The 11,275-nt window shown below is 35.7% G+C and overlaps 1 protein-coding gene across 1 annotated transcript; it reads right to left on the minus strand.

Annotated features, from left to right (window-relative positions):
• Window positions 1–231: 231 nt before the first annotated feature.
• Window positions 232–3,413, minus strand: LOC145015076 (abscisic acid 8'-hydroxylase 2-like). Its single transcript, XM_078973521.1, has 6 exons — window positions 3,171–3,413; window positions 2,660–2,981; window positions 2,415–2,567; window positions 1,104–1,346; window positions 664–939; window positions 232–554 (listed from the first exon to the last, which is right to left on the minus strand). Exons 1-6 carry the CDS (start codon window positions 3,386–3,388, stop codon window positions 336–338), a joined length of 1,431 nt encoding a protein of 476 aa, XP_078829647.1. The 5' UTR covers window positions 3,389–3,413; the 3' UTR covers window positions 232–335.
• Between the last annotated feature and the right edge of the window lie 7,862 nt (window positions 3,414–11,275).

An 11,275-nucleotide genomic window follows, 5' to 3' on the forward strand; every position in this document is an offset into this window, starting at 1 on the left:
TCTGATTTTTTATAGTTTCAAAATTTTGTTTCATTTTTTATGTAAGATGAACCCCACTAATATATTTTTCTGGATCCCGACTCCAACACGATAAGTTCTGAACGTGAGTAATATCCCCTTGCATGGAACTTTTGTGTCGATTATCGACTAGTACTAAAACATGCACAAAACCACAAACACTGAAACATATTTTTCTATATAACTAGTTTATGCTCTTTATTTAATTTGTAACGGTAGAGAGATTGATAACCAGCAAAAGAGAGCTAAATCTATTTCCACTCTATTCTAGATTCGGATTTCCCTACACTGTATATTATATTTGGCCCACATGGGCGTTAGATCTCACTAATGCGGTGGATTTTGATAGGCAAGCCTTGTTTGGGCACAGGAAAGGGGACATACTGTATGCCATCATGATCTCCGACCATGTCCCATCGGTAGGAGGTGATGAGGTGGTGGATGAGGATGAGCGTCTCAACTTTAGCTAGCTCGCTCCCTGGACACGAGTGAACTCCATTCCCAAAAGGCATGTATGTGTTAGCCCGAGGTGCTACCTGCATTGTACAACCATGTCAAATAACTTAATAATGTGTGCAACCATATATAGTGCATGTTTTCTATATTAAAAGTGCAACAAGATTGTGAAGATAATTAGGTTGTAACCTCGAATCTTGATGGATCAAACTTGTCGGGGTTAGGGAAAAAGTCGGAGGAGTAATGAATGGCTCTAAATAGAGGAAGAACCTTCCAACCACGTGGAATCAGATATCCATCTATTTCCACATCTTCAACCGCTTCTCGAAATGTAAACGAGAGTATGCTTGCGGATCTCAGTGTCTCTTGTAACACTCGCGTAGTTAATGGCATTCGTCGTGTATCATCCCATGTAATCCCACGGTTGGTCTCGAGTCTCGTGCATTTGATTTCTTCTTGTTCCATCTGTATTAATTAATTAATTAGACTGATTTTTATGGTAAAAATATGCATGATACCAATTAATTAACTTTAGATATGATTATATCGGTCGATTGTAAATTGTGTTTTCGATGGACAAAGGGTCGGTTTAATTAAGATTTTCTTCAAGGTCGAAAAGATTTGCATACCTTAACAGCATCCAAGAGATGAGGATTATCATGCAAGTACTTGAGAAGCCATGTTAGGACACTTGCAGTTGTATCATGAGCTGCAAATATGACTCCAATTATATTATCTGCTATCTGGGAATCACTCAATTGATCTTTTTCCTTTAATCCCAATAATAACCCAAGCAATCCTCCACCATGCTCTCCATTCTCTCTTCTCATTTCTATCATCTTCCTCAATTTCTCATTCAGAAGCTTCCTCGCCTGTAATTTCATCATGTCACTTTAGAAAAACTCCCACATTTCAAATAAAACAAAACTCAAAAAATTACTAAAATTTTATACATGAAAAACACTAAGCATAGCGAACTAGATTATTTAAATATTCATACTTGTCGACTGTGGCTTCATTACAAGCTAATTAACCGCAAAAGTTTGTTGTTTTGGCACACTAATATTTTAGTTGCTACAAGTTTAATTTTTAAACTAATTGCACTTAATATATATATATATATATATATATATATATATATATATATATATATATATATATATATATATATATATATATATATATATATATATATATATATATATATATATATATATATATATAGGGTAAAGTGAATATACCTAACAACCTTATATAAGCTTAGGTACCTAACCACATGATACTACGTAATTTTGTATCATATTTGCATTGTAATCACCCAAAGTTCTTAGAATTCAACCTCATAACTTGATTGCTTCCAAAATCTTTGGACTTTCACCATTATCTTCCTTCAAATGACGTCTTTCTATCGGAGACCCCCTGGTGGGCTTCATATACTACCGTTACAAATCAAATGGTGTAGGAAGAATATAATGGTGAATGTCTGAAAATCTTTGAAGTAAATCAAGGTAAGGGTTGAAGTTTAAGAACCTTAGACGATTGCAATGGAAATATAATGCAAAACAATGTAGTATAATGTGGTTAGGTACCTAAGCTTATATAAGGTTGTTAGGTATATTCACTTTACCCATATATATATATATATATATATATATATATATATATATATATATATATATATATATATATATATATATATATATATATATATATTCCCCCGATTGTTTTCAGTTTTGATTCGAGAACTTATCATTTCCTATAGTTATCTTTTTTTTTTTTTTGGTTCAAGTGCCAAATATATGGTTATTTATATTTATATTTCAAGAGACAAGCGTACTTAAAGACAAAAATGAAGTGGGATTCCGAGATGTGAGCAAGGTGGGATGGCATGACAGGGGTAGTTGCTATTTTTAGAAAGTAACGGAAGATCTTGTCCTGACCTTCATTGCTTTATGGAATGGAGTTCCAGGGAGATCCAAAGGCATGGAATTGTATCCTTTCTCTATACATTGATACAAATGCTTCACTCCTTCCATCTCATCCACCTCCAACTTCTTCCCGAACACAGAAATTATAGCGACTTGATACGAATACTACAATCAACAACAAATCAATGATCAGTCGTCCATTACACAACCCATTGATGCATGGTAATTACTTGAGCAACAAGTTATATATATCATACCTTCTTCATCTCATGCAAAGTGTTGATAACTTTGGAATGCTCCCAAACAGGAAGAAAATCGAGGACAATGGATTCGATCTTGGGAACCAAACCTTTGATGGCGGATGGAAGAAATGACGATCGGATGAGTTTCTTGAGATGAGAATGGTAGGAGCCTTGGTGAAAGAAGACAGCTTCAGGGCCTATCATCATCTCTTTGCTTGTGGGGTATGTTGGTTTAAATAGATGAGATTGAGTCACCAAGACGGTTTTCGCTACCTCAGGGCTTGATGTCATCACACATGGGCATCCGAGTATATGACTCTTGAAAATCTTCCCATGCCTACATTTACAAATTTAACCATTTTAGGAATCGAAATTACATTGAAGAAAACAAAATAATATCACATATTTTGTAATGTGTCGATATTTTCTATAAAATATTGTACATGTTGATTATAGTTTCTAATAAAGTTATTTAACATTGTAATGACAAATAAAGCAAGCGAAAATTAAACTACAATATACAAACCTTTTTTGACGTTTAGAGAAGAAATTGTTCGGATTCTGTGTGTAGAGACTGAGGGTTTCGCCGATATAAGGCCACCCCATTGAACCAGGAGGTAGCCGCCGTTTGTCATTTTCCGGCAGGCCACGGCGGCGATGTATGAAATGACACAGGATCGTCAACAAAAGGAGGAAAGGTACAAAGGGTAAGAAAGGGAGAAGTGGTTGTTGAAGGAGAGACATCGTAGGTGGTGATTGTTCGATGTCTGAGAAATATCGAATTGTGGCTGAAGTGGTTTGGACGGGAGGAGGGTGGCGGGTTTATGTAGGCAGTGTTGACTGTTGAAGGGGGTGGGTGGGCCTTTGTTTTTCTGGGACAGATGGCACTGAGGTATGAGAACACCTAACCTCAGATAAACCTCTTTAATTATCATTTAACTCAAAATAGACGAATGACATTTATTAAAAAATATTATAAATTAAATTAAATACTTATTGATTTTATAATTCCGTAATACATAATTTTATAAGAAAAGTAAACTATTATTATTACCATCTTTTTACGGCAAATTAATATATTTCTAAATCAATATTTATGTTTAAGAGACTTGAACCTATCACATTTGATATGATAGAGTTAATTCTTAGTTTATCCTTTGATTCTTAATTTTTTTTTAACCCAAGCAATTTATATGTTTTTTTTTTGTCTCCATATATATAAAATTAAAAAAAAAAACTATTTGAACCTCTATTATTTACACCATTACTTCACCCCATCTCACCCATCATTATAAACCTCTCTCTCTCTCTCTCTCTCTCTCTCTCTCTCTCTCTCTCTCATATAAATCAGTGAAGAACCACAAAATTACTATTTATACTACCACCACCACCAACCTCAAGGCCTTGGTCAACAACCTCAAGACCATATAAATGCTAGCAACCCTAAACTCATTTTAAATCGCCATCGGAAAAAAAATGAAGATTTCATATCTCCTTTTATCTCTCTCGTTACCCGAAAGTCCATCATTATGTACACCAAAAAATCGACTATACAAAATGTTCTCACTATCTTTGTATCTGATGAGAAATTCAACAAGAAATCATTATTATTTCCAATGAAATTGTTCAACAATAAATCTAATGGTAGAACTCTAACGAAATCTTTGTTATTTCTTTTTCTTGCCGTCCAAAGCTTAGTTATGAAAACCCCAAACCTATTCCACTTTCTATATTTTTTTAATCTGTTTTTTTTACTGTTAGAGGTTTTGATTTTGCTTCCGGGTAATATTTGGATTGTTGTTGGGCATTGAAGATGGTTTATGTATTGGCAATGGCGAACGTAAAAATACATACTAGGTATTGCTGGTGCTACAAAAACAATTAAAAAATTCAAAAAAATTTCTCACTACGTACAAGAAAAGTAGGTATTGTCGGTGCAACACTGAGCACCCTACAAGAACCGCCTCTATGTATTGGTACTCAACTAATTTTGGTTAAAATATCATTTTTATTTTATTATAATGGGTCATTGTCCTTAAAATGTGGTTTAGATTTTGATTTAGTGAGTAACACAAATATAAATCCAATTTTTACTTGCCATTATAATGATCATATACAAATAGATGGAATTTTTTTAGGTTTTAGATTCTTTTATGAATTCTTTCATACTGAGGTTGGCATTGACATGTATGTTGAATTTCATGGAGGAGGAAGATGGGGTTACAGAAGGAAGAGAGATGAAAGGTAAAGGCAATGTGGGATGTCGAGGTGGTCCCCTAATATATTTACTAAATGTATAATAAAGTTACATTATAAAAAATACACTAAAAGTAGCATTATGGGTTAAATGGTCAATTAAAGTTAATTAGGAATCAATGACGCAACAAAAAAATATTATGAGACTATTTAATACCACAAAAGGCACCAAACAAGTAAATTATCCCAAGCCATAAGAAGTATAGTTTACTCTTAAAAGAATATATACAATTGGTTATTCGGAATAGAGTAGGATCAAGAACTCTTCTTTGAAAACCATATCACTTTTGAAAACAAGTAAGATTCCCGTATGAGGCGCGAGGAGCTCGCTTAAGGCCATATACAACTTTCCGGAGTTTGTAACAGTAGTTTGGATAAGCTAAATTTACAAATTCGAGAGACTGTTAGAGATAGACTTCATTATCAACGTAACTATTGAGGAAGGCACTTTTGACATCCATCTAGTAAAATTTAAAGGCCTCATGAGCTACATATGCAATAAAGATACGAATGGATTCAAGATGTGCAACATGTGAAAAGGTCTCGTGATAGTCTAAACCTTCAATTTGTATGATACCTTTGACCATCAATCTTGCTTTTTTTTCCGGATGATTACTCATGCATCATCGAGCTTTTTTCGGAAAACCCGACGAGTTCCAACAATTAGGCAACCTGAGGAAGAGGGACAAGAGTCCATACTTGATTTTTGTCAAACTCATATAGCTCTTCTTGCATGGCTGTAATCTAATCGAAATGTTCTAAAGCTTCTTTGATGGATTTGGCTTCAACCATTAATATAAATGCATAGAAGTGACATTCATTTTGAATATCAATAGCAGAGAAAGTTTGAATTCCAACATTCAAATTTTTCATAACTTGGTCGGGAGGATGATCCTTTATCCAGATATGTAATGTTGGAAGTTCTTGTGCAACTAAAGATTTGACATCAACGATGGAGTTGTGCTGCACCCTTGAACATTTTGAATTTGAGGATGACGCTCCCCTTGAACTTCTGAACTAGAGATATCTTCATCAACGAAGGGCAAATCAAAGAAGTTCACAGCATTTTCATTGTTTGGAACAGTATCAATTTTGGAAAATTAGTTTGCTGGATATTGAAATCCTTCAACATTTGATTCGAGGGTTGGATTACTTCCTTGCCCTTAAGGCATAGAAGTAAATGTATTCTCCCCCTCAACCCGAGAAGGAAATACTTCAGAATCAAACATAGGAAAGGTTGGCATCGGACCAGACAAAATTTGAGAAACATAAGGATTTGAAGTTGATGAGGGTCTTGATTTAGATTCATAGTTAAGAGTTGTTTCTACCGGTCCTAACAAACTTTTAAAATCAACTTCATATATAACTTGATGACCCGGAGAACCAGGAGGTGTAACATCCGACTCCATAATGTGAGTTGTGACTTGAGTTGGTTCTGAGTTTTGAATAAAGTTGTCGTCAAAAGTAATACAAAGCTTTTTTGATGACTCGGGTAAGATGATTGAAAACCCGATAAGCTTTTGATTAGGATGAGTAACCCAGGAAGATAGCTTCATCAGATTTTGGTTGAAACTTGGTGAATTGATCACTATTGTTGTTAATGAAACATCTACATCTGAAGATATATAGAAATGAGATACTACGCTTCCGACTATTGATTGCTTCATAAGGTGTCATGTTGAGCCTTCGATTGATGATGCCATGATTTTAAGTAAAGCAAGATGTGGAAACAACTTCAGCCCAAAGATAGAGAGGTAGATTGGCAAAATTCAGCATTGATCAAGCAGCTTCAATAAGTGTTTAGTTTCTTTGTTTAACGATACCATTTTGTTGTGAAGTATAGAGAGAAGAAAAGTTGGGTTTAATGCCTTTGTTAACAAAGAACTTTTAAAATGTGGCATTTGTGAACTTCGTTTCGTTGTCTCCGTAAATTCTTTGTACAATCATCTTAGTCAGAACTTCAATTCCTTTGATGAAATTAATGAGTTTGGAAGTTGTTTCCAACTTCAATCTTAAGAAGACAAACTAAGTGAATCGGGTGTAGTCATCTATAATCACAAGGTTATATTTCTTGTGACGAAGACTCTCTACCGCAGAAGGACCACATAGATCAATGTGAATAAGCTCAATTGGATTGGAAATGGACTTTTCGATCAGAACATGGTGACTTTAATTTATTGGATTACTTCCCATATTCATACGCAACATATAGATGATCGTTATCAAACTTGTAGAGAGGAAATCCTCATATCATTTCACCAAAAAATAGATCATTCATGTATCGGAAATTCAGATGAGCAAGTATTCGATGTCATATCCAACTAACATTAGGAATTGCTTTTGTTAGAAAACATATATGAGGATTTTCGAAATTCATGTTGTCATCAAGGGGATAAATATTCTTTTGACGATCTGATTTTATAAGACATTCTTTCCGATCTTCTGTCATAATGTAGTTGTGCTTCTTGCAGAACTCAACTTGCCGACTTGCATCAGTAAGTTGTGCGACACTTATCAGATTGTATTTAAGATCAGCAACATAGGCTACATTGGAAACATAGAAACTACCATTGGCCAGGATTCCCTAACCTAGAATATGAGAATTCGTGTTGTACGTAGCCACTGGTTCTGGAAATTCACTTTTGAGACTAGGAGCTTTGGACCAATGATGACAAAAATTGTGAGTCGTCCTCATTCAATTCAAGAATGTCAATAGAATTGTGCAAACTATCAATATTAGAAATAACATAATTTTCATTTAAGATAATACATTCATCCTTTGCTATTACAAGTTCTCTTTCCAAGGACTCTGTCTTAAGCTTCTAATCTTCAAAACTTAATCTAAGCATGGTTAAATCACAGTTAATCTCCTCACACACATCTATGGTAGACTCATAGGATTTTAGGATAACTATCACATCTGATTCGATATGAGTTAGATAAGGTTCACATACAGATAAGTCAAAATTATTTTTAGAGATAATAGATTTTACCTGTTGAATGATGCTTCCACATGGTGGGTTGTTTGTTGCCATCTTCCAAACCAGATGATTTCCTAGTACCCTCATCACACTCAACATCTTCATCTTTCAAACCAGATGACCAGTACCCTTCATCAAACTTAACAGTTTGCCTTTCCGTGAAACACATGTTTTCACATAGTTTCCTTCATTCTCATATCCACATGACCAATATCCATCCACATTCCGAGAGTCAATTATAAAAAATGCCTTCTCCCTTTCTATTATTTCTTGTGCAAGATGTGGATAGTAAATAGAATCTTTCATTTCTGGTTTTTAAGGTTATTCAGCCTAATAGTCTCTTGCCTAGTTATTTCTAAGACCGTATTTGTGACAAGTGATTCTGGGCTTAATTGAAGAGGAGTTGACTTGTGGTTCTGAAGAGTGGTTCAGAATGTTTGGTCGGTAGGATGGTGAAGTTTTTATGGGTTTGGGATAAGGCTACTGATTTTTTTAGTGATGATCTTGGTATGAGGTTTGAAATCTGTTCGAAGGTGGTTTTGGGTTGTTGTTCCACGGTCTCTTATACTTCGTGGAGAGTAGAGCGAATTCTTGTTGAAACCGAAGTTCAAGACCTGTAGATTCTGGGTCAAATTCTTCTTCAAACAAAGGAGGTGGAACTCTTGTTGCTCACCACGGTTCTGTACCAATTTGAAGATGAGGCTACAGATTCTCCTGGAGTTGTAGTAAACGTGTTGAAATCATTCACCATAGAGGTTTGATGCTTGCCTTTCATGTTTTCTGAACCTTCCAACAGATCTTGAAGAGTGTCCTATATCTCTTTGGTTGATTTCATAACTTGATATGCTAAAAAAAAAAGATGGAAGAACACCAAACACCATTTCAGAGAAAGCAACTTAATTAACATGGAGTTTATCGATGCATTTGGTAGTTAGAGGTTCATGTCTGAACTCTTTTTGACCCAGGAGAGTAGCTACAACATCTCTAACCATTTTCCTAACCAGTACATGAGGTCCCTCTTTCACAGATCTCTATATTTGTTCACCTTTTTCTTTTTCAACGAAGAACCTCTCAGTTCTAGCTTTCCAATGATCATATTCTTCAACAACCAATAGTATGGCTCTAGAAGGGAAACCCATGCTATTTACCATCTGCACTGGATACATTTATGATTGATTAGGAGCAGCCGTTGTAGTGTGATATTTTGAGCAAAAGTGGTATATAGAATAACTTTTATCCTAAAACAGAAATGATTGAGAAACCAAGGTATTCTCAATCAGTGACAATCTGATTTCGCGGATTCAAAGGAAAACCACTTTGTGTGACATCTTCATTTTTACGTCCATTTTAAAACTTTTTATTTATGCCAATTTAAACTGAGTTTAATTATACGTGTAGAATTTGATCCCGTAAAAGTATTTCCGAAGAAATGTTTTTCATTGATTTATAAAAGCTTGGGATGTTATAAATGATACAAAACTTAAGCATAAACAAGCCTTACATTATCTTAGAGTATCAATCTACATCTCCTTGAATCTCTTATCATTTATGTACCTTTATACTATTACATGTGATACAAAGAAACTGTGTGAGTCATATTGGGAAATCTAGTGAGTAAAAGGGCTAGATAAAATGGCTTCACTGAAGTGTTCGGTAACTGGAGAGTAAAAGGGCTAGAGATACAAAAGAGTTTTCAAAGAGAGATTCGGGGTGGAAGTGCTAAGAAATAATGCAGAAAACAGATCTATATATAGGAGGAATTTTGTTGCGTGTTGCGTACCCGGTCCCTTACGCGCCATGTACTTGGTTGAGGTGGGTGATGTGGCTACGGGTGGAGTGTCAGTACATACTGTGTGCCCGACCGACGCAAGCGAGGATTTTTGTAACATACACGTTTAGAAATCGTGTTTTGTAATGAATAAAATTGTGAAATACTATGTGAAATTGAGTGTTGAGTTCTAACAGATGGTTAGTACTAGAAATGAAGTAAAACTATGTTTAGAATCACTCAGAAAATATTGGAAGTCGTATGAGATTCCAATTAAAAGTCAGATAGTGAAATTTAGCGAAAATATAAAATTTGAAATAACTAAAATTTTATTATTGAAAGTTGTAAATAATCTCGTTAGAAACTTGTAGGCGAGAACCTCGTCGAAATCCGAGTTATAAAGAAGAAGTTATGACCAATCGAAGATCCACGATAAAACCGACATGACACCGAATGACGTAAAAAGTGAGTTTTTGATAAACTACGTTTTAGCCTTATTGATCTAAATGAAAGTCGTAGTATTCGTTAAACCGAGAAATTCAATAAAAAGGACGCCAAAATCTGACTTCGTATGAGGAAGTTATGATTTTTCTAAGTTTCGGATTAGCAGTAGACAGCTAAAAACTCAAATTTTAGATCGAGCGATATTTGGCCGATACATCCTAAATGAGAATCTAAGGTCTCGTCATTTGTAGTACAACGGTAAAAAGTATGACGAAAACGGATGTCGGATGAAGAAGTTATAAATTTTTAGCGTATTTTCCTGTCCCGGTCTGTTAAAAATAATAATATTAAAAATAAAGTCAAAGTTAGCCGACGAATTCTAAATGAAAGTTGTATAGCGTAATTTTAGCTACACGTGCATATAAAGAACGTCAAAAACGGAGCTCGTATGCGAAAGTTATGAATTTTAGAAGATTGGAGCATAATTTTCGAAAATTTTCGCATGAATAGTGCCAGGCCACGTCACCTCGCACGAAGCGGCAACGTATCCGAGACGTGGCCCAGTCCGAGAGTAAAGCGTGTCCGCTTCGTTTCCTCTTCTGATTCGGCCGAGGCCGAGGTCCAGTAAGAACTAGACACGCCTCGCATTGGTGGCCAATCCGAAGCGAGCCACGTCCCGCCTACCAGCCTCGCATCCGATGCCACGTCCAAGCCTCGCAGCGGCCTCGTGGCCTTCGCTTCTCCTGCCAAGTGTCCGAAGCTCGCATGAGCCACGCCTCTCCTTACTGATCGAGCCTCGCAGATGCGATGTGGACCCTTTTCAGCCACAAGGTCCGAACCCTCTCACCCTATATAAAGGGAGGCTGCGAGCCTTCCCGGGTAACTTTGAATTTTTGACACTTTTTCACCCTAATTCCATATATTCACTATTTTGACTTTCCCCGAAACCCCGGTATCAATTTTAGCACCCGAAACACGTCCTGAAGCTCCCGAGAAGCCTGGAAATTTTATCTTTTCGGTTTTGAAGCCCTACCTTCGCAGAGCCCGGTTTTCAATTAAGCTCCTGGTTTTCAACATAGAAAGTCATATTTAAGGCCAAAGTGCTGTCCAAATTACTATTTTAACCCCCGGTTAATTTAAGGTGAGTTCAATATATAGGAACAATTGTATGTTATGTGTTAT

This window comes from Lactuca saligna, chromosome 9 (assembly GCF_052625555.1).
Source record: "Lactuca saligna cultivar CGN05327 chromosome 9, ASM5262555v1, whole genome shotgun sequence".
Classification (NCBI taxonomy): Eukaryota; Viridiplantae; Streptophyta; class Magnoliopsida; order Asterales; family Asteraceae; genus Lactuca; species Lactuca saligna.